The sequence below is a fragment of the Populus trichocarpa genome, chromosome 2 (assembly GCF_000002775.5).
Source record: "Populus trichocarpa isolate Nisqually-1 chromosome 2, P.trichocarpa_v4.1, whole genome shotgun sequence".
NCBI lineage: Eukaryota > Viridiplantae > Streptophyta > Magnoliopsida > Malpighiales > Salicaceae > Populus > Populus trichocarpa.
Window position 1 is genome coordinate 10,429,491 of NC_037286.2, and position 23,014 is coordinate 10,452,504.

General features: G+C 33.7%; 3 protein-coding genes across 12 annotated transcripts; 2 read left to right on the forward strand and 1 right to left on the reverse strand.

Annotated features, from left to right (window-relative positions):
* The first annotated feature begins 215 nt into the window (after positions 1 to 215).
* Positions 216 to 3,794, forward strand: LOC7483802 (probable WRKY transcription factor 12). The gene is made up of 4 exons (XM_002301201.4): positions 216 to 649; positions 913 to 989; positions 1,430 to 1,591; positions 3,435 to 3,794. Exons 1-4 carry the CDS (start codon positions 440 to 442, stop codon positions 3,595 to 3,597), a joined length of 612 nt encoding a protein of 203 aa, XP_002301237.2. The 5' UTR covers positions 216 to 439; the 3' UTR covers positions 3,598 to 3,794.
* Positions 3,795 to 8,829: 5,035 nt separating this feature from the next.
* LOC7453923 (uncharacterized) lies at positions 8,830 to 14,358 on the reverse strand. Of its 6 annotated transcripts, none has more exons than XM_052450358.1 (7): positions 14,120 to 14,358; positions 13,813 to 14,022; positions 12,664 to 12,719; positions 11,768 to 11,992; positions 10,503 to 10,670; positions 9,896 to 10,006; positions 8,830 to 9,182 (listed from the first exon to the last, which is right to left on the reverse strand). In XM_052450358.1, exons 2-7 carry the CDS (start codon positions 13,871 to 13,873, stop codon positions 9,099 to 9,101), a joined length of 705 nt encoding a protein of 234 aa, XP_052306318.1. In that variant the 5' UTR covers positions 13,874 to 14,022; positions 14,120 to 14,358; the 3' UTR covers positions 8,830 to 9,098. The 6 variants fall into 6 exon arrangements, with proteins under 6 accessions (XP_052306318.1, XP_052306320.1, XP_052306317.1 ...); XM_052450360.1 differs by having other exon boundaries at positions 10,503 to 10,658; positions 12,664 to 12,725; XM_052450357.1 differs by having other exon boundaries at positions 12,664 to 12,725.
* Positions 14,359 to 14,614: 256 nt separating this feature from the next.
* Positions 14,615 to 21,506, forward strand: LOC7483803 (dol-P-Man:Man(7)GlcNAc(2)-PP-Dol alpha-1,6-mannosyltransferase). Of its 5 annotated transcripts, none has more exons than XM_052450356.1 (20): positions 14,615 to 14,773; positions 14,876 to 14,961; positions 15,053 to 15,094; positions 15,190 to 15,235; positions 15,421 to 15,507; positions 15,607 to 15,662; positions 15,769 to 15,886; positions 16,756 to 16,814; positions 17,077 to 17,148; positions 17,325 to 17,388; positions 17,497 to 17,600; positions 18,229 to 18,300; positions 18,955 to 19,041; positions 19,125 to 19,192; positions 19,598 to 19,666; positions 19,736 to 19,818; positions 20,237 to 20,345; positions 20,476 to 20,541; positions 20,959 to 21,052; positions 21,129 to 21,506. In XM_052450356.1, the coding sequence occupies exons 1-20, from the start codon at positions 14,737 to 14,739 to the stop codon at positions 21,207 to 21,209; spliced, it is 1,500 nt and encodes a 499-aa protein (XP_052306316.1). In that variant the 5' UTR covers positions 14,615 to 14,736; the 3' UTR covers positions 21,210 to 21,506. The 5 variants fall into 5 exon arrangements, 4 of the variants coding, with proteins under 4 accessions (XP_052306316.1, XP_024450434.2, XP_052306314.1 ...); XM_024594666.2 differs by having other exon boundaries at positions 20,249 to 20,345; XM_052450354.1 differs by having other exon boundaries at positions 19,598 to 19,818.
* Positions 21,507 to 23,014: the final 1,508 nt, after the last annotated feature.

Sequence of the window (23,014 nt, forward strand, 5' to 3'; positions counted from 1 at the left end):
TATATATATATATGTGGTAGGGTTTGGTTTACTTAATTATTATAGTCCTCTCCCACTTACACAGGATGAAAAAGATTAGCCCTCAGTGTTATTTATTCAATTCATCTAGTGACCTAAAAAAACCTAATAATCTTATTTGATAGACAGCTCAGATATTACCTTAATTAATGGTCCGTACAGTTGATTTTGTGTATAAGAGGGAGATAAGCTGTGACTGTTCAAGTCTTTTACTTCTGTAAACTCTATTGGTACAACCTTAAAAGGAATAATTTCCAGGAAACATTCCGTTCGGCCCTTACTTGTTGACCGGACTAGTACATGGTGTGAAACACAGAAGGAGCAAGGCCAAGTACTGCTTGTGTTAGCTTGACACATGCACCAAATAAGCCAATAAGAGGAGGAGGAGGAGGAGGAGGAGGAGCAAAGCTTCTTGATTAGAATGGATCAAGGAGGAAGAGAAGTTCCAAATTACGGGCTACAAGTCTCTTTCTCTACACCACAAGCAATCCATGAGATGGGTTTTGTTCAATTTGAAGAAAACCAGGTCTTGAGCTTCTTGGCCCCTTCACAATCTTCTCAGATATCTCAACCGCTCAATACTAATACAACCACCAATAGTCACATGGGGTTTAGTCATAATGATGAGCAGGTATGTATTCTTTACTATTCTGTAATGGAAAATCTTGTACAAAAAAGACTAGGGTTGTTAGATCTTTAATACTATTCATGTATCTTTCTTTGTTTTTTATTTTTCTTCTTTTGAAAAAAACTTGGACCATTTCTCATCATATTACTCAATTAGTGTCAGTGATCCTAATTTTATCAGATATCTTCTTCTGTAATATTGGTATGCATGTGGAGTACTGCATGGTCGGTTGATTTCGAACTATATTATTGTTATCGAAAATTTAGGTGGGGACAATGGATCCAAAGCCTTCCAGTGACGAGAACTGCACTGGTAATGCTAACAACGATGGCAACAATTCATGGTAATGGTATCCTTCTCTCTATGGCGTGTTTCTTTTCTACTGTTCTGTTTCAAAGAGCTATAGGCACTTTGTTTTGTCTCTCTCCACAACAAGGACAAACATGCACGCACACAACATATACATGGAAGAAAATATTCTTCAGGAGGTCTAAATTTCAACAGAGTCCAAAGAGATCTACGCATCATATAAGTGGAAGAGATAAATGGTTTCCACTTTGTCACAGTGTGCTTTTATATACAATAGTACATAACCTCTCTCTTTTCTTCTGTTGAAGTCTTGCTACCCTTTGATTCTTAGATCTTCCTGTCCATCAATGGATCTCTTATCTTTTTACATATATTTAGATAAATACTTGTTCATTTTTTGTTCAATCTGAATCCCCCTATATGAACCAAGACAAAAGGTTGAGCTAGCTAGGATTTGAAATGATATTTTTGCAGGTGGAGGAGCTCATCCTCAGAGAAAAACAGGTTGAAAGTGAGGAGAAAGCTTAGAGAACCAAGGTTTTGTTTCCAGACAAGGAGCGATGTGGATGTTCTTGATGATGGTTATAAGTGGAGAAAATATGGCCAAAAAGTTGTCAAAAACAGCCTTCATCCAAGGTAAATATGTCAATAGTTAATCCCTGTCATTTTTCCAAGGTTAATGCTTTCAATCCCAGACAGGTTCCATGCGCACCTGAACCAATATTAGCAATGGTTGTTGCAATTTGAACCTTTACTTCAAGCAACGCTTTCAAGTTTCAATATATTCAACATAACATTTATTACAAGTATTAATTTAATTTCAAACTTTGTCATTTTATAAAATAACCAGCATAATCTTCAATACCTTTTCGAACTAATTAATAATTCTATAAATAATTAATTAAATACAGTTATTTTAGTGAGTGACATCATGCATAATGTATTTTTTTTAAGAAAGTTATGCGTAACTGTTTGATTTATTACCCTAGCTAGGTTAATTCTTTTGGAAACAATGATAATGGCATTATTGTAGTAAATCATAGCAAAATTCATAAACACCTCGAAGCAGTGATTGTCAATAATTTCATTCAAAGTCATCCACAGGTAGAGAAGAAACAATAATAGTACTACGGTACTGTGTCAGCCGTTTCTTTCAATCATTTGTCGGGGATGCTAAGAGAATATATAACCAAAAATTAATAATTATTATTGGATTGCTATTTAGTTTATTCAAATTTTATTTATATAAAAAATAATTTGATAGTATTAAATTATGGTATAATAAAAAATCTTACATAATCATTTTCAGTTTTACCTTTTCTTTTTTGGTTTTTTATTTTTGTTATAGCAAATCAGTTTTTTTTTTCTATTTCTCTAAATTTTTTTATGGTCTTTTTAATATACTCTTGATAATTATTAAAAAGAACACAAGCAAGCAACTGATTAAGGATTGATGGTACTTCATCACTTGTTCTTTGAACACTAATTAATTTTATTAAAGATTTGATTGCTTTACATTTAATTAATATATTGCACAATTGTAACCAAAAATTAATAATTATAATGCAAAATGTTTTTAATTACCACTATTTTAACTAGAAACCATCCTAACTTTTCCATCTATCAAACATTATTTTGCAACCATTTCTATACTCTTCAATAATATTTTCAAGGAAAAAAGAAATGCTCTTATAGTTTATTTTATTTTATTTTATTTAAAAAAACAGCTTCTTTCAAGCTTTTGGAAGTAGAGCTAGGTACTAGCTACATTTTGATAAATCAGTCCAAACACACTCACGCACAAATTAAGACAGAGACATTGCCTTCCGAAAAATACTTGAGATCATTCTATAGTTAAATACTTGCTAGAGTATGGGAGCAACACAATTGTAGATAATATATAGTATCCTAATTAACTCTTAATCATTTAATTTAATTAAAGAGGCTCTAATATGCATGATAATATAGAAAATCTTAATCCAACAATTTAAACAGGTGAATTCACATTAATTCACTTGAATCAATATAAATACACTCACACACAAAACATATACATTGCCTTCCAAGGAATACTAGTTAAGATCACCTACAAGTATAATTGAGCAACACACTTGTATTCTTTTTGTAATTTTGCTGTGAGAGAACGAGAGTGAGTTAACCGAGTAATTTAATTCACATATGAAAACTACCCGTGACCTCTAAGGTTAGGCTTTCAGCTTTGAGGCGTCCGTGTACACATAGAACTTCAACAATAGTAGCTTCTCTCCTTGCTCCTAATTATCTGTAAAATGAGATAGAGATACCTGGGAAATACCAACCTGTCGAGAGAGTTGCCTTTAGTCTTATCCAGTAAGACTCGAGAGGCAGTCTTCAGTCAGGAAATATACATACAGTGAGCATATAATATCCAAGAGAATGGTCAATATATACTTCTTCTTTTTTTTCTTCTCATTTTCTGTTTGTAATAACGTGCTGGCAGAAGCTACTATCGTTGTACTCACAACAACTGTCGAGTGAAGAAGAGGGTTGAAAGATTATCAGAGGATTGTCGAATGGTGATAACAACCTATGAAGGCAGACACAATCACTCTCCATGCGAGGACTCAAATTCATCAGAACATGAGTGCTTTACCTCTTTCTAATACATGCTTTAGTTAAAGTATTAAGAAAGACAATGTTGTAATATTAGAATCATAATGTTTAACGTGTCATCAGCTTGTGACAATATTTGCTAGTACATGATTTTGAGGGGTTTTCATCTTCCCAAGATCAACAAATTCTGACAATTCTTGATATTCATTTATTTGGATATCAATCTGAGAAAGATGTGTTCTCTTTATGGACTTCATTTAAAAGACTTGAATTAATCATGGATTATATATGGAGGGTACTATATTTCAGGAGTCGTAAGAATTTTCGGTAAAACTGGTATTGTCATTTCAATCTTGTAAGTTCGAGGTTAGTCTCGATCGATGTAATGAGACTCGCAAATGCTGTATAAAAATTTAGATCCTATAGCTCGTGTTGTATGGATAAATGGATGACACATGTACAAATCTGTGAGGCAAGGCCACGGGGAATAGATTCTTTGTGAATTTTATAAGCTCCACGATACCACCGAACTATATATATATATAGACACACACACTATTTATTCATTTATTGACCAGATTTAACCATTTACTATTTTATAATTCTCAAACCTTTTTTTTTTAATTGTATCCTTTTACAGTCTAATTATATAAAATTAGATTCTAAATTATAATGAAAATACAAAAATAAAAGATAAAAGATTTAAATGTAAAATACTGAGAAAAAACATAACTCACCTTAAACTCACAACAATTTTTATTTTGGTCCAAATATTTATTTTGTTTATTTTTTAGTTCTTAAATTAGAGAGAGGATAGAGAAATTTGCAACAAAACAATAGAAAAGAGAGAAAATAGTAGGCAATCATGATTCCAGCAACAAAAAAGATCAAGCTTGATGTCAATGAATTCCATTTAATAAGGAGAGTTTCATAGTGATAGGTTTTTCCAGTAAACATGCTTGAAAAGGAAGATTGAGTTTTGTTTTGATTTTCTAGGTTCAAATGATTTTGGTATTCTAGGGTGATTTAACGGTGTTTTAAGGTTAGTAAATAGTTTAAAAAAGCTTTTATGATGTTTATTATGTGTTTTTTTTTTAATGAAATGAGTTGAAAATAGATTTTTAACCTAAAAAACCCTGCCTCATGATTTTTAGACTACCACAATAGTGACTAGATTCTAAGTTGGGCAATAATAGGTAAGGTGTCACCTACCCCAACAGGCAATATATCGCCCCTTATAAAAGAAAAATAAATAACAAAGGCCACGCGTCTGGGATTTTTAAGGCACTAACACATTAGGCCACTTAGGCCCACGTTCCTAGCCTAGCCTGTTTTTTATTTTAATAAAACAACCCTTCAAACATTAGATTTTTTATAAAAAAATTATTATTATTTCAATTTTATTCTTTAATATTGGGTTTATTTTGAATTGGTGTTTATTTTTTTATCATATAATTAAAATTAAAAAAATATTATTGAACCCATTAGAGTCCAAGACCTAGGTTACTAATTTGACAAGTTAACTCGAGTTGACTGGAATCGATCAAATATATCATCAGCTCAATATATATATAAAAATATATCAGCTTTGATTTTTAAAAAAAGTCAAACCACTTAATCTCAGTCGTCAAGGTTATCTTTTGAACCTGCATGTTTGGTCTTTGTTTGTTTTTTTTTTTTAATCTTTGGACCTGCCATATCAACTAGGTCACACATCAAAGTAACTCCCATATAATTCAATTTCATACCCGGACTTGGAAAGGAGTCGAGTTGGGAGTTTTCAAATTTAAGTCGTTGGACTATGTTTAATGACAATGTTAAAGAGTTCCCCGCAACTTGGATATTCTCTCTTTTTTTTATGTTAAAAAAATTTAAGTCTAACATGCAACATAATTCGAGAAGTAAACTAGTAATATAAAAAAAATAAGAGATACGTATTGCCAAGACTCTTAGGCCTTGGTCCACATTAATTATTTGTAGAATTACCAAAGCCCGTCCATAAAAATAATTGACCTAATCTCTAATTGAATAAATATTGAAGGATAAAACTTAAAAAACATGAGCTTAAAAAAAAAGGAAAAATCAATCAAATACGGCGAATCTCTCAAATCTGGGTTAATCTCTAAAACATGAAGCTCGTGAAATCATAAATTCGAGCTTAGTCAAAAGGTTCAATTCTTAACCAATCTAATATCAATTAAGAAAATTTGCTAAAGAAAAAAAATTAATACTAATTGTTGTAACATATTTTTGGGTCCCCGCACAAAAAAAGAAAAAAATACAAAAAATAAAAAAAATAGTCGGAAGAAATCCAAAAAAATAATAGCAGTAAGAATAGGATGCCGGAGCGCCCAAAAAATGGTCAGAATTTGGTTGAGGGGGTTCAAAAAAATAAAGATTGAAATTTGACAGTATATATTTGACTGATGAGTGTCCTGTTGAAAAAGAAAATTCAATTCGAGGAAGAAATGCCCAAAATTAGATGTTTATGGACTCAATTAATTAAATTTTATTGAAGGTTTCATTGAATTTATGGAGGGTTTGATTACAAAAAAAGTTGATTTTAAAGTCAATTTGGGCTTTAATTGGAAGCAATTAAAATTCTAGGATCAAATTATAATTCTTGAGAGTTGATTTGGTCAAATCAAAGGTCTAATTGAAGTTTGAAAGCCAATTAAGGGCTTGATTGAAGAAATCTGAGACCAAGGGCTAGAGTGAAAAATACGGCCAACATCGGGGACTGATTTGGAATCTGATGCGTTCTGGCGCCATTTTTTCATTTAAATGAAATGGTGTGTTTTGGGTAAAACGATGTCGTTTCATGCACTATTCACTAAAAAAAAGTCAAAACGGTGTCGTTTTGAACGGCACAGTGTGCCTTCTTTTTCCCCTGGACACGTAGAGGCAAGGGAAGAAGAAGATTCTCTCCCTTGCAACACCATTATCTCCCTCCCCACTTGCACAAAACCTGATACAGCCCACGTCCCTCATTTGCCACCATGATGAAGATTAGACAGAGGAGCCCTGTGGGCGGCTGAGGCAACTGCACAGAGACGCCCCAACCACCCTACCCTGTCTCCAGGATTGGACATAGGCAGGGTAGCTCCTCTCTCTTCCTGCCTATAAATACGGGGGAAGAGAGCAGAACAGAGGAGGGGGGAAGGAGAAAAAAACAGGGGGCGGATAGAGAGAAATAAGTGAGGAGAAGAACGAAAAAACAGAGGGGGGATTTGAAGAAAAAAGAAAGAATGAAAACAGAGAGGAGGAGGAACGAACTGGAATAAAAGAAGAAGAAAGAACCACAAGGAAACAGGGGAGGTTTTACAGACGAATGAAAAACAGAGGGGGGTTGTTTTGAGAATTGAGGGGCACAATCAGAATAGAAGAGAAAAGAAGGGAAAGAAAAACATAGAGGAATAGAGACAATGAGGAACAAAGACACAGAGGGGAGAAATATAACAGAATAGAGGGGAGAAATGGAACAGAATAGAGAGCAGGAAAACAAAAAAAAACAACAACGAAAGAGAAGAGAGAGAGATGAGAGACCAGAAAGAGAGAGATGAGAGACCAGAAAGAGAGAGAGAATGAAGGATAGAAAGAGAAACAGAGAAGAACAAACAGAAGCAGACGAGGAGGAAAAACAGAGACTTGTGCCTTTGCACAGGGAAGAAAGAAGAAGAAAAAACTACAACAACTCCTCCTGGAACCACCGTCATCAGCAGCGCCGCCAATGACAGCAACCACCATAGGTTAGCTTCCCTCTCCTCCTTCTTCCTCTTTTTCTTCATCGTCTCCATTCTCCACTGTTCACAGGGCCGGGTCTGGCCTAGTAAAATATTCAAAATTTCTAATATTCTTCCAAAACATTTGTGATTTTCCGCGTATTTTTCTACTGAATTTTAATCAATATCGGTCTGTATTTTTATATTATAAAGATACAAATCCGGTATTAAAATACCCGGTTTTCTCCAAAGTGTTACAAAAAAAAAACTACGCAAAAGAAAAAAAGATGTCTTGTTTTCATGCATACGGTCAAATATCTAAAAAAAAAATCATATTATATTTTCATACAACAATGAAAACTTCAAAAAATATGTTTTAGCATGCATTTTGGCTTTAATAACCAGTTTATTAAAGTCATGAGAACTAGACCAATATTTCAAAAATTTCAAAAAATCAATTTTGTTTTCTTTTAATATTAAGGATTACACTCTTATACGTAAGGCATATTCCTGATATTAAAAATGTAGTTCTTTTATGTATAGACTTTAGAGCGGTTAAGTTTTACCTAGTAAAATAAGAATCTCTTTATCGATGAGAACTTTTTTTAAACCGTGGATGGACCGGCAATTGAAAATACAAACAAGACCTTAGATTTCTATCAGACAATTAAACAATGCAGCTTACCTTAAGTAGGTCGTATATTTAGGGTGCTAATACCTTTTCTTTACGCAACTAGTCTCCGTACTTGATCTCCGAGACCAGTTAGGGTTCCTAGTGACCAAAATACTAGGTGGCGACTCCCATTTCCTTTCCCACTGATAAGAGACAAGAATTCCTTTTCTCTTTATATTTGCTAGATAGACATTATACCTGAGGGTGGACGATTCATCGCGACGCCGCACACGTGCGACAGTAATAAAAAGAACACGAATCAAATTTGACAGGAAAAAAAACTTAAGGAGGATGAAATTGTAAAAAGAAGTAGATTTAAAAAATTATCTTAAACAAATAGCGATCAAAAGAATATGGATTAAATTAAAAAAAAATAAAAATTAAAGGGGTGAAATTGAAAAGAAGTTTTCATTTTATAAATTGTTTTAAAAAAATTTCCAATATTAAAGGATCCAATAAAAAAAACCAATTTAAATAATTATCCAAAAAAACCCAACAAAAATTACAAATAAAAAGATTTGAGATAACCAAAGTCATTTTCAAGATTAGTAAAATATTCTACAGAAAACAAATAAGTAAAAATAAAGGGATTTAATCTCCAATTGAATAAATATTGAATGATAAAAATAAAAAAATAACTTAAATAAAGGAAAATAAAAGAAAATAAAATTGTAATATACATGATATTATTCATGAATAGTAGTTTTTCTCTTTATGTTTTTTTTCTGCATATTTTTCTAGATTTGTTTCCAATGCTATATATTCTTAAGTTTTGAGAAAGAAAAGAGGATGTTTTTTAACAACATTATAGCACATTTTCACTGCACAAAGAACACACTCAACAAGACAAAAAACAAACAGATCTCTTCTCTATACAGATGCAATACTAACAGGGTAAAAGACGCAGCCTATAGCTTGGATATATAAGGCTTCTCAATCGATCCCTGGAGTTCTATAAACCTTAACTATATGTAGATAAATAAACTGAAGTTCTTAAATCTAAAGGCTGCAACCTTTAAATGTAGAGAAAACTTTCATAGTTTTAAGAGTGTGAAGCTTTAATTAATCAGTTATAGTCCTGCTTGTTGATTACTTAATTCCCATAAAGCTTCTTGGCGTTTCCTTCTCCTCCAGCACCCAGGACAGCACCTCTCTTCTACAATTCTGGTGGCTCTTTTTCTTCGAATAAGATCTTATAAGGCATGGCCTCAGCCCTCGCAAGCTCCTCCTTCAAGTTTATCTGTATAAAATTAAGATATTATTATAATAGAGGAATAGAGAAACACGATCAACAACACCATCAACATGAGAGCATATATAGTTATCGAACTTGGTTTGGGAATTGACCCGATATAAGGGTTGATCCAGCTAAGAGATTGGATCTTGGGTTGCATAGGTTGACTCAAGTCAACCCAAATCAACTTGAAATTTTTTAAAAAAAAATATTTGAAATTTTAATATTTCATATAAAAAAATTATGAAACAATTCATGTGAATATAAGCTATATATGTTGTAATTAATAAAGTTTAAAATATTATTTCAAAAGATTTTTTATCTCACATTTAAAAAATATAATTTTTTTCTTTTTATGAACATAGAATATATATTAAACAGCTTCAAGTCCTATATTAAAAACATAAAACATTCTTCTAATATTTATATAATGAACTTTAAAATTGATTAATAATCAATTAAAAAATATATATAAAAAAAGGTTTTTAATTAAAAAAAAAACATAATTAAAAAAAAAATCTCTATCAAATTTTGCTAAATCATCTACGTTCTGCGTTTACCCGGAGGTTGTTAATCTGGGTTTTGATAAAACAGACCCGGTTAAGATACTGAATTATCTGAATTCCAGGTTAACTAAACGAGTCCGATAAATGCTTCGAAGTACTAGAATACTCCTATTTAATGATTTTAAGTACAGGATGAGGGAATTAATATATTACCAGCTCTTGGTCACGGTCTGCTATCTCCCGTGCATGGTGTGCTGTTGTGGCCGTATAATGCTCCCTGAGCCCAAAGAAGGCCCGTATCAGCCGCTCTTGTCCCCCCATTGCCTGAAACCATATATAATTACGAGCAATTAATTTTAAGATCTCGTCAAAAATTTAGAGAAGAAATATTAAGAAGGTAAAATCCAGTGATGGAGTATTAGGGATGGAAAATATCTTAGAAGAGGTGAGGAGTTAAAAATGTGTGATAGAAATTGAAAAAACAAATAAAATGATGGTTAGTGAATCCTATAATAAATCAAATCAAGTCAAATTTATGTAATTATAAAATATTAAATAATTTATATTTGTGAAGTAGGAGATGGAATAAAAAAAGTTAAATTAAAAAAAAGGAAAAAATGCACGTTTTTCTCCCTTAAAAATCCTTTCCCCTCCATTTCCAAGATTAACATTAAATGTTAACTCTTCTAAAACCCACCCGTCTGTCAAAAAATTTACCAAAAATTAGTAAAGAAGATGAAAAATTACAACCTCTTTACCCCCTTACCAAATATATCTTCAGTGAAAAGAGAGAGGGAAAGAAAAGAAAATGGAGAAGTACCAGCTGGGTCCACTCCTCGGGGAGTGATTGGCACGGTTTGAATGACTCTGTCGTTACTGATCCATCTGACTTAATGGCTGCAACAGATAGCTCTAGTGGTGGGTAAGCATCCTTGTCTGTGGAGGCAGATATGCTGCCGCTTCCACCAGGGAGTGGCTGCATAATTTTCTTGCGCAACAAAAGTAATTAGATGAACTCTGATTTACAATCAAGGGAGAAGTAAAAAAAATTACTAATACTTTGTAACCAGTGTTTTCCTGATCTGTATGATGGATTAAGTGTATGGGAGCCATGTATATGCTCTTGACATCCAAAATTAAGATAAATCTAAGAGCAGCATTTACCCAAGAAAAAAGCTGTTTAAAAAATGATATATCCAAGACTTTAAGTTTATTCACTGAAGCTAACAACCTCAAACAAATGTAGAGCAACATATTCATGCTCAACAGCAATTCATAGGTCTTATTTTTTCATAATCCAAAAGTTGTCCATGCATGCATCTCTGAGAATTTATTTACCGTATTAATCAATAAGAATAACCTTCTAGCCTGAGATATTATCCGTTGACATATGTGATGTTGATGGAGATTCTAACTGCATCCATGAGTATGAGTGTGTGCATGCCTGCAATAACATATCTTCATTCAAACGAACTCGCATGTTTCCTGAAGTTGCAGGGTGCACAGTCCCATCATTATAGCCCATTTAATGGAAGGGTATATGCATGGTAGCCTGTGATCTTGGATAGATGCACTTGAGCTTTTTATTAGGAAGTCTCAAGTGAGGATTCGAAATCACAGAAGAACTATCCCACTTGTGCACGTAGCACAAAACTCGCTAGATCCCCATTGAACCAAGAAAACAATTGCTATAAGCGGAAACAAGGAGTGAGAATAAAGGGGCTCTATTGACAAACTTATTGCATGCAAGATTCCGTAACATATCCATAAATGAACTTTGATGTTCAACATAATAGAAATTGAAGTTGCATTGATTGAGCTTTTACAGATCTCCTCAAGTACATAAAGAGGGAGCTGGAAGCAAATGCATGGGATAAAACAAATGAAATGGGGCATGCATCTATATATGCATTGCACCCGTGATATCAGTACTCGGTGATATAAAGAAATAAGGTTGAGAGCTTCTCCCAGAATGCACTGGATATTGCTTGTAATCGATAGTGAATTTTTTTTACAGGAACGTTTTATTTTGATTGTGCATTAGTTTTGTGCAAAAAATAACAGGATAAAGAGAAAAGGAAGCACCTTTATTATATCCCAAAACTGATTCACCATATCAGTTTGTTTCTCGACAGTGTCTCTGGTGTGCCCTCTACTTTCTCCAAGCTCCTGAACAAATTTTCCGATCTGACATGCTTCATCCAATAAAGGTTTCATCATTGACTTCTTACAAAGATCTAATTGTCCTTTGTAGTAGTTGCACTCATCTTGAAGAGTTTTCAACTGCGCCTCATTGTTTTCCAGCTTTTTCTGCATTAGAGATATAGATTAGCAAATAAAGGCTGAACGAGTTTGAGATAGTAATTTTCTTTTCCAGCAGGTATAAGCTGTTAGGAATCTCACAAGCTATTTATTAGGAATAGATAATCTATATACATTGACTTTCCTATTGTAAAGCCTAACTTACAGGATGATAAACTATAAGGAAGTAATTGACTCCTAAGCTGTGAGAATGACTGTAAATCTCTTGTATAAATATATGATGTGATCAATAATACATTCATTCCTGCAAATTCAATATTTACATAAGCCAATGATTGATTAAAATACATTCATTCCAGCAAATTCAATAATTACATAAGCCAATGATTGATTAAAAGACAACGAGGCAAAGCACAAACTTGGAGAGGACACATATATACAAGTATAAAAGCAAAGATGCGCAGACCAAGAAACAAGAAAAGGAAACAAAAGGAGCGACGGTGCTAAACAACAGGCACTACAAAACCAAGCAACCGCAAAACTGTAATAAGAACGACAGCATCATGATTAGATATCAGAAAACTTATATAAGCAGGTAAATTAAATTTTGTTTTTGAAAAAGTGGAAGATCACGCGCGTTACAAAGAATAAGGTAACAAGGAAAGAAGGGATAGAAAGTTTTTGAGGGATTCATTGCATATCAATTCCTCAAGATATACCTTTTTCTTTTCACGAGACTTCTTGTCGATTTCCTGTTTCCTTTTCCTTTTTGCATCTGCAGCTAGCATGAGAGAAATCAAAGATCGAAATCGGATCAAGAACAGTCCCATGAATCACTCTGATTAATTAATTACTCGACACAGAAGTTAGCAACTTCTAAGTTTGGTGGAGAATAAGAAATGATGAGCATAGTCAAGTACAACCATGTATCCTTAATGTTTTAGTCAAAACTAAAACCTGCAGACGATGGGTCTCTAAATTATACCTTCGAGTCGTTGATGATCAGATGGGTTCTCGGTTGGATCGGTTGCCATCTATAGAATGGGAAATCAAGTATCGGACGACTACTTGAACACTCCAAATTAATGGCGAACCAGTATTATGAGAAAAGAAACAAGAAATACTTTGGATAGAGGGACTGATGAGAGAGTGAGAGAGAAAGAAAGAGGGAGATAAACATGTTATGGATAATAAAGATGAAAGCATAGAGGAGACATATTCAGATATCGTTCGAGATCGGACCCTAAGGCATCGAAATATTAAGACATGCCGCAGCAAGGAAGCTATTTTTTTCTTTTCTTTTTCTTTAATCGATGAAAATCTTTAACATAATTGTTAAATCCGACTCAGTAATCAAGTCACATGTTTTGGTGGTGACTATGGGACTGTTGGTGGTGTAGATTAATTATCTTTTTTATTTCAAAATATTAATTAAAAAAACTATTTTAGTGGTATTTACATTTTTTATACCAAGTAAAAACCCAACACAAGTCACATTCATCATTGCACTCATTTATCTCTTATGACGGTCCTGTTCTCATTTGGGAATCTCCCTAAAACTTTAATCAATTGATCCGTTTGTTTGATATATGAGAAGATTATAAAATAAAAATAAAGCCAAAAAAAAAAAAAAACTCACACCACCATTAAACTACTGATCAGTGATCACAACACAACTCACCAAAAGTTTTTTTATTTATTTAAGAAAATAGCTTTTTTTCTTTTGAAAGGCAAACGAAATACTAGGATAAATTAACTTCCTCATTTCACTGCTACCTAGCCAGTAACTTCCCTTTGAAAACCTTGAACAACAACGTTTTTTTCTTCAGTACCTGTAGGAAAACTTCCCGTACCTTAATTATAATTACCAGATGGAGTGTTGTCCGGAACCTTGTCTATTTTCTTGCAGCTTGTCATCGTAATCGACATAATTATTAATCACCGATCATATAAGCAACCTTGAAGCATAACTTGCTATCGTTTCCAAGCCTGGATCGTGTGTTTTAAACCGCCACAAATTAAGCTTCTCCTCCAAAATCTGCAGGATCTTTCGCTGCTCTCTTGTTTTCTTGCCCTTACTGCGTACATGTAAATCAAGGGAAGGACAGAAAGTTAAGATCAGAAACAAATATTGAACATGTGAAAAGGTTGAACTACGTGCAGCTCCTATATTACCTTCTCACTCTCAAGGAGGTCACTTTCCTGCTTGCCAAAATTATCCACCATTAGCACCAGCAGCAGAGACCTGAATATACGAGCTTGTTGTACAATAGGAGAGAAGTGGATGCAAATTAATATCACGGGTTACATAAGGATAAATAAAACGTTGACGAAGACTTGCAGAACGAAAGGCGACGGGTTCACCATGTGAGAGCGGGCCATCATAATATAGTATTTGAAAATTGCAAATTGTTCGTGGACTTTTCTTTGGTGGGAAATTATATATCAATCTTTGGGAACTTCGCTTATAGTTAAGTCCAGAATTCAAAGTGTTCCTGATGTGGTTAGATTATCAGAAAAATTTCTTTTTCTTAAAAAAGAAAAAAAAAGAGGGACCCTGAATTTAAGAAAAATAAATGAATATGAAAAAAAACATCGGGAATGATTTAGAATTTCACTCCTGTTACTGGACCAATTCAATGAAAACTGGAGGTAATACGAGCCGAGCCCAAAGAGTTTTTAGGCCTATCGGTAACACAGGAAGGGCTGTTGGTTTAAAAGCCCAAACCCTCAAGACATCCCGGTTCATCTGCGCGGCGCAAGAAAGACTCTCACCTCCCTCGACTGTGAGAATGGCGTCAAAATCCTCTCAATTCCTGCGTTCTTTTGGTAACCCAAAAAAGATACATAGAGACGCTTCGTTTATATTATCGATTATTACCGATATTGAGATTATCACTGCTTCTGCTGCTGCTGCTGTTGTTGTTGCAGGCTACGATCTACTCTTAGGATCAATAGCTGCTTTATACGTCTTCGCTGTACCCTACACTAAAGTCGAGGAAAGCTTCAACATTCAGGTTCTCCAATTATTCCATAAAACAATCTTAGAACTTTTCAAATAAGCTTGTTTTTTATTTTGATTTTATGAAATTTTTTTTATCGGTCAAGGCAATGCACGATATTCTTTACCACAGGCATCGCCTAGAAAATGTAAGTTTATTTACCTTCTCCGCTGTGTTCTAATTTGATTTTTTTCCTGTAATTTAATTATTAATACTCTGTTTGTTTGTTGTTATTATTATTAGTATGATCATTTGGAGTTCCCGGGGGTCGTGCCTCGCACTTTCATTGGTAAATTAATTCTCTGCGCCATCTGGGAAAGCTTTTATATTCTATTCTAGACATTTAGTTACTGTTTAGCTTTTCATGAAAACTGAAAATGAGGATTGTTAGGGTGTGATGTGACATGTGAAGGGAGTGATGAACTGTGCATCTTGCTCTGAGAAGGCATGTTACTCATTATTGTTTTCTCATAGGAGCGTTGATTGTCTCGATTTTGGCGTCGCCAATTGTGGTGGTAATCAACTTGCTGCAGTTGTCGAAGATCAACGCTCTCATTGCAGGTAGGATATTTGGATGGTTTGTGGGGCTCTATTTTATTTTAACAGCAATTTTGTCTAGGTTTTAACAATGGCTTACTTAATTTAGTTGCTTTTGGTTAGTGCGATTGGTGTTGGGTTGTGTGGTATTATCTACACTGAGGTTTTTCCGGATTCAGGTATGTACTTGATTTTTTTTCAATCAAGATTAATTAAGTTTGCTTGTCCAAGGGAATGATGAGTTGTGGTGGGAAGTTGAATACATGCAATTTTTCTTTTGAGCAGGTTAGACATAAGTTTGGTCATCAAGTAGAAGCTTTCTTTGTAATATTAACAGCACTTCAATTTCACATGCTGTTCTATTGCACACGTGCTCTTCCCAATATACTAGCTTTGGCTGTAGGTGATCACTTCTCGCGGTTTTATTTTGTCTTTGCTCCTTTTGTATATATGTCTTAGTGAATATATGAGGTTCTTTTCCATTTTGATTTCTCTTGATGGTTAATATTTTGATCAATTTTGGTATGGTAAGATAAGTAAATTTTGTCAAGGAAGTACTTTATTGAGCTGTTTGCTTTTTTCCCATTATATCTATTAGTTTGTATATTTTAAATGAACACATGCATTTGGTAGAAGGAGATGAGTGAAATACCTGGTTCTGGTGAATATGTGACAAAATTTGAAAAAGCACCCAGCTAGTTTTGAATTATAGCTCGTAAACTCTTATGTTGCAAGTGTTAAGCAGCTGAATCAACTAGGTGAGTTTTTGAGGGGATCCTTAACCATGTTATGCAAAACAACTGTCAACTAGCCAATCTTCAATTAAAGGGTCCGGGTGAAGATCAATTAGAATGTGCACACCTCACTGAACAGGAAGTTTATGGATACCTGATATTTCAATGACATGTGTACGAACGCACCACTTCAAATGCTATAATGTTCTTCATCTGGTTGTGAGACCAAGCATCATCATCCTCGAATCCTCCTCCACCACCAGAACCACCATGAACCCCATCTTATCATTTCAATTCCCAACCTCTCTCTTCTCCCTCACAAACTTAGATTATTTTCTGTATCTGCTTTTAGACAGCTTTTATTATACCATAGTATACCTCTAATTTGACTTCTTTTACAGAGTTTTCTGCATTTCTGTGCTCTTATTTTACATGTGTGATGGTTCATTGTTGATCCAATAACATATATTTTATAATAAGTTATCTAGCATATATTTCAATATCTGGAAGTAATGCTACTTTCCTCAACCTTATGCAGTTAACATGGGATATGCATATTGGTTCAGAGGGAACTTCTACACAGCATTAAACTGTCTGGTATGACTGCTCATATTTCAAAAATTACAATATGCAATATGAATTACACTCAATGTAGCAAGCTCCTATATGCTGAGCTTATTCATGCTATGAAAACTAATGTCATCTGTGTCTCCATTTTATTGGAGATAAATGCAAGTCAATATTCTCAACCTTTTCCTGTGAAAAAATACTTGTCTTGATACTTGAATGCACAACAAGGTTTTCCTTGTGTTGGCATGCACAATGTCTTCTCACAGCTGTTTTGTTTTATAATGGCTAGGTTTTCGCCACAGTTGTATTTAGATGCGATATGCTGTTACTTCTTTGCCCTCTTGCTCTGGAGCTTTTGTTGGTAGGTTCCTCTTTGATCTTGGCCCTTTTTTCATTAGTAACGTTTTAACTCGTTTCCTACCCCAGAATCCAATATTATTAGTGATGCTTTCTTGGAAATGTATCTTGACAATCTTATTTTCAGTTACCTTGATGATATTTATGCCCCATTGTAATAACTTGAGTTTAATGATACAGACCAAATCTATTTCATTGTGGGGAGCTATTAAATACTGCATTGGACCTGCGCTTCTGTCCATAGGTTGGTCAATTCTTTTATTTACATTTATGTTAATTACCTGTAATTATCTTGAATTGTTTATGTCAGCTAATTTAGTATAACTTTTATGTGAAATCCTCCTCAACACAGGTTTTACCATAATGGTTGATTCAATAATGTGGAAGAGGATATTGTGGCCTGAATTTGAAGTTTTCTGGTTCAACTCTGTTCTCAATCGGAGTTCTGAGTGGGGTGTATCCTCTTCTAGAACTTTTCTGTTGCATCGTTTAATGTGTTTTGAAAATTTGAAAAATTCCTATACGTTGTCTTTTTAGGAAGTTATCTACCTGGAATTTTTTTCTTCATGTGGGTATAAAGGTGCAGCTACATCTAGCTATATAATTATTCATGGCCTGGTATTTGTGTATTTTCTAGCTTGCGTAGCTAGCTTCTCTCACTAACATTGTGGATACGATTAGTAATTACTAGTGCTAGTAAGGACTCAAATGTAGTTGTTTTTGAGTTGGGGTGATCTTGGGAAACTTATTTTTCTCTGATGATTATGTGACTTGCCTGGATTTCTTAGCACATGGTCAATAATATTACTATAACTGATATGAAGGCAAGATTGTTGTTTGTTGGTAGGTAAAATGTGGACTTTAATCTGGGTATGTTATTATTAATGGCATATGGATTTACCATCAAATTTCTAGTTTTTTCTAGTCACATTGAGATTTTCAATGCTTCTTTACCTTTTGTTGTGCATTGATATATTATTCTAGTTTTTTTCTAGTCACATTGATTTCTGATTAATTATCTTCACTCGCTCTGGATAATGATCTGAAATACTACGATTCTTTAACGCTTACTTTTCCTCTCTAGACACATTCCTTTCACTGGTATTTCACTTCAGCTCTCCCCCGGTCATTGCTTGCTGCATATCCTCTTTTTCTGGTAAGTCTTGGAAGGGTGGTAAGAAGACAATATTTTATGTCACTAATCAAGCCTCAAGTATCTGTACCTTTTGACCAATGGGAGTTTACAAGTCCTGCTATTGCTGTCAAAAGAAAAAAAAGAAGAAGAAGAAGCTGTAGCTTTTGCTGTGTTCTACGTTTTTGCTGCCCAGTGTGTTACATCCCTAGCCAAATGTGTCTGTGTTACCAACTGATGTGCCACTTATAACATAAGAATGTTTTTTCCTCAAGTAAAATACTTTGGTACACAGTACATTCAATAAATATCATTACTCCGTAAACTGTATTTTAGGTATTCTGAATATGATTAGTTAGATTTTTTGTTTCTCTAGTGTTATAATTCCATGAATTTCTTGACAATTTTTTATATTTTTGAGTTTTTTTTTCTGGAAAAGTCAATTTATGTTGAAAATTTGGAATAGCTATTTCTTATGAAAAAAGAACAAAAATAAAGAGAAAAGCTTGAATTAGTCATTGCAGAACTTGGAGAGAAAATGGCTGGGATCATAATAAAAGCAAATGCAGAGATATAATGCTAACATCATAAGGAATGCCATAGCATTAAGGCCTTTAGTTGCATGTGATTGTTATTGCTCCATTGTGATTCTTAACTTGATGTTTTTCCTTCTTGCAGCTTGGGGTTTTGATTGACAGGAGGGTTCTAATCTTTGTGCTTCCAGTTTTCTCCTTCATTTTGCTTTACTCTAAGCTTCCACATAAGGTTAGTCATGTCAAATGTGAAGTTCAGCAGCTTAGTTCATTTAAACATTGCTTTTGGATGAATCATACTTTTGGATGAAGCAGGAACTCCGGTTTATCATCAGCTCAGTTCCAATGCTGAACTTATCTGCAGCAGTTGCAGCTAACAGAATGTATGTGGCTTCTTTTTTTCCTTTTTTTTTTTTTTTTTTTTTTTTTGCATTTATTTGTTGAGTAGATTCAGAAAATAATCGTGAGCTTGAGTTATTAATAGCATTTATCTTGTCCACCACTCGAGATGGATAAGATTTTTCTCTGGAAATAATACAAGCCTGTCTCAAAAATTATAACACCACTGGTTCACAAGGAGAGTCTTAAAGATTTCTGGTACTAAATACATGTACTTCTAATGGAACTTATGTTGTTTATTTTGTTGTTTTATGTAACTAATTTCTTTGTCTAAATTTCCGATAGCCCGTCAATATGCTTGCTAAACCTTTCCATGCTTTGAATAGTCAACTGATCTGTGATTTTTCTTGGATCATTGATTTATGGTTTCTCTTCTTTACTTTTTGCAGCTACAATAATAGGAAGAAGACACTATGGAAATTTCTGAATTTATTTATGCTGGGATTATTTTTTATCAGGTTGGATGGACATTTTATTTGTTGCCACAAATATGTTTTGCATCCTAATGTACTCTTTTGCCTCTGTAGTCTAGGTTGCACTATAGTGTTTTTCTTGGCATCCTATGACAATTATCCCAGTGGTAATGCATTAAAAGATTTGCACCAGATTGGTGAGTCCTCTTTCTCTTTCTTTTTCTCATGCAGACACATGCATTAGCATGTGCATGCTCATATTGGGTTGGTATAAAGCTTATTAGGTGCTTTGAGTTGCTCATCCTTGTTGAACTTGAACCATGCAGGCAAGCTTTCTGTCTGCTTAGTGTCCCTTTTCTTTTATTTTCTTGCTCTTTTTTCCCTTTCTTTCTTTCCTTTTTTTTTTTTTTGTGTGTGTGGGGCAAGGTTTGTTGTGTACATGGGGACTGGTATGATTGTCTTTGCATGCCAATGATCCTTCAGTCAGTGATTTTATCTCTATGAGTGGAGAGTATAGTTACCAAATCAAATATGCAGGAGATTGTATTTTTGTTATTTGGACCTTCTTCTTTGTGTGAGTTTTGTCATTTGATATTAAAAAAAGCTAAATTTCAGCTGTTCTGACAGGCCATCTTAATAACACCAATGAACTGTGGGTTCACATTGATACTTTTTCAGCCATGAATGGAATATCAAGGTTTTGTGAAAATGATTCACCATGGAGGTAATACTTGGTCTTCTTGTGATTCTTTTAGGCAATTATTTTTAATTTTCTGTTACAAGTAACTAGTTGTGGTGATTTCTAACATGAAGGTTTAATATCACTTAATGAGGATCTATCATATAAAATGTAGGTATTCCAAAGAAGAGGGGATTCCTCTGGAAGAATTTTGCAGGAGGAATTTTACTTATCTTGTGAGGTGAGTTTTTATGTCAATAATGTTTCTTGCACAAGAAGCATGATTGTTCTAAAACATGCTATGTGAATTTAGTGAAGGGTACTGCATTTTTACTTGAATGAGTCACTGGTGTTTGAAAGATGCCTTGAAACTGAAGAGCTTTTGCTTACATTCTTCACCGAGAGAGATTTGCGCCTCAGATGTACACCAACATCATCATGCCTGTTTCACTGCCTGATCCTTATATTTACACATGGACTTTGTAGAATATGGATTTGATGAATTGTTGTGACTTTAAATCATTATATTTCTAGACAGAAGGCCACTTTTCTGTTTGACATTTGAAGAAAGGGCGATGTTCACTGGATGATTACAGCTCTTTAATATTATTATGTATCAATGAGCTTATTTTTTTATTTTTCCACCTCCATTTAACAGTGAACAGTTTGCTGTTGATGGATTCAAGTGCTTACATTATGTAAGTGGCTTCTCATGGGTTCGTCTTCAAAGTAGTCTTCCACCTGTTATCCTGGTAGAAAATCAACACCATTCTCCTTGACTAGTTGCATTTTCTCATTATAGGGTTTAACTTTTAATACTTTTTTCAGGTCAAGGAACCCAAGTTATATATTCATGGAAATACAAAAATCAAGGATATAATGCAAATAAATTGGGCAGGGTGCTCTTGAATCTTTCAGAGGATGCTGGACTATGGGGAACACTGTAGCCTGACATGAATCCTACCTGCACATTCTCTTGTTCATGCAATGCCTGGTCATGAATAGGAGTACCTTTCCAGTGGTGGATGGCTGTGCTTATCCAGCTTTAATAGCAATGCTAACCATGTTTGAGGTTGATAGGATTTGTGTTAAATAGGAGCGATGTTGACAAATACTCCATTTTTTTTGTCCTGCATGATTTGTAACTAGAACCTCAAACCACTTTTTTAAAGCTCTTTCACCTTCAGCTTAATTTTTTACTCATCATCCTGGTCTCCATTTTTCTTTTCATTGTGCTTGAGTTTTGCTATCTCATTCCATAAGCCAGCAAACAGCATGCCTCCAAGAAATGTAACAGCTTTATTTCGCGTAGAAATATTATAGCATTGGTGTCAGGAGCAGGTAGGTTTTGCTTGTTATGAAACTGTCAGATTTCAGCAATCTGGCTGTAAGTGAGGCGCTGCTTTTTCAGTTCAATCCAATATCCTTTTATATCGTCCATAATTCCATCAGTTCAGAATGTCATTGGGTGTCAGCTTGTTGGCCACGGGACAATGATCAATTTAGAATCCGTCTCTTGGTTACGGAGGTTTTGTGAGGGCCGCTGCATTGTGATTGGGTGTATTGACAGGTTCGAATCTCGTAAAAAAATAGCGTTTGTCAAATGCCAAGTTGTGCTGTTTTCTCTTACGAGAGACATTGTACTGGTTACGGGTTCTCTCTTCATCTTTTTCATGACAGTAATTTCTCTGAAGCACCAACTGGAATGTGTTCAATTTTAAAGAAGCACGAAGGATCCGAGATTCAAATTTGATTTGATGGGTTGAATAAGTCTGGTTAATTTAACAATACAATTAAAAAAAAAGATATCAATGGTAAATTAAAGAAGAAGAAGAAGAAGAAAGGGGCAATAATTAACCACAAAAAAAAAATAACATCATACCCAAGAGAGGGGATGAAAGAAAAGTTCGTTATAGACTATGTTACTTAGCAATGGACACAAGCCTTTGATCATAAAGAGCTCGTCGAGATAGTTTTAATATCATTGCAAAAAGACTCTATAATAACATTGAGAGAAGTTACACGCACCGTCGTTAAACAACAACCAAGAAAATAAACCAAACAAACTATTATGAAGTTAACATTTTATATTTATATTTAATCAATTAATTTAATCTATTTTTACAGAAATATTTTTTAAAAAAGTTAAATTATAACAAAAAAAAACATGAGATAATTCGGGTCATTTTCAAGATTAGTGAAAAATCCTATAGAAAAAAATAAAATAAAAATTAAAGTTCAATCTTCAATCAAATAAATATCAAGAGATGAAACCAAAAAACATATGAGCTTAAAAAAAGAAAGGAAAAAAAAACCAGGCGAATCGCCTAAACATGGGTTAATAACTCAAACTCGCAACCTATGAAACTATGATCTGGGTTCAATTAAGAATTTTAATTCCTAACAAATTGAATGTTAAAATATGAAATTGAAAATAAAACATTAATTTTAAAAAATTTCCAAGTAAAAAATAAAATAATCAAAAGAATGAAAATCAAATTTAATATAAAAAAAATAAAAGGGGATGAAATCACCATAAAAATTCAGTTTTAAAATCATTCTATGTAAAAAATTAATAATTAAAATAATATAAGTATCAAATTTAATCATTGGAAAAAAATAGAAATATGATAAAATTGAAAATAAATTCCAATCACATAATTCAATCAAAATAAAAAAATAATTTAAAAAACAAGTATGAAGGAAAAATTAAT

What these genes read in the sequence shown, in the direction of transcription:
- LOC7483803 (XM_052450354.1), top strand. Translation starts at nt 14,737, where the DNA reads ATGGCGTCAAAATCCTCTCAATTCCTGCGTTCTTTTG. An exon ending in ACAGGCATCGCCTAGAAAAT is followed by an intron (nt 15,095 to 15,189) that starts GTAAGTTTATTT and finishes TATTATTATTAG; the next exon opens with TATGATCATTTGGAGTTCCC. An exon ending in TTGCTCTGGAGCTTTTGTTG is followed by an intron (nt 17,149 to 17,324) that starts GTAGGTTCCTCT and finishes TTAATGATACAG; the next exon opens with ACCAAATCTATTTCATTGTG.
- LOC7483802 (XM_002301201.4), top strand. Translation starts at nt 440, where the DNA reads ATGGATCAAGGAGGAAGAGAAGTTCCAAATTACGGGCTACAAGTCTCT. An exon ending in TTAGTCATAATGATGAGCAG is followed by an intron (nt 650 to 912) that starts GTATGTATTCTT and finishes TCGAAAATTTAG; the next exon opens with GTGGGGACAATGGATCCAAA. An exon ending in AACGATGGCAACAATTCATG is followed by an intron (nt 990 to 1,429) that starts GTAATGGTATCC and finishes ATATTTTTGCAG; the next exon opens with GTGGAGGAGCTCATCCTCAG.
- LOC7453923 (XM_052450357.1), bottom strand. Translation starts at nt 13,873, where the DNA reads ATGTCGATTACGATGACAAGCTGCAAGAAAATAGACAAGGTTCCGGAC. An exon ending in TCCGGACAACACTCCATCTG is followed by an intron (nt 12,726 to 13,812) that starts GTAATTATAATT and finishes CTCTCATGCTAG; the next exon opens with CTGCAGATGCAAAAAGGAAA. An exon ending in AGTTTTGGGATATAATAAAG is followed by an intron (nt 10,671 to 11,767) that starts GTGCTTCCTTTT and finishes TTGTTGCGCAAG; the next exon opens with AAAATTATGCAGCCACTCCC.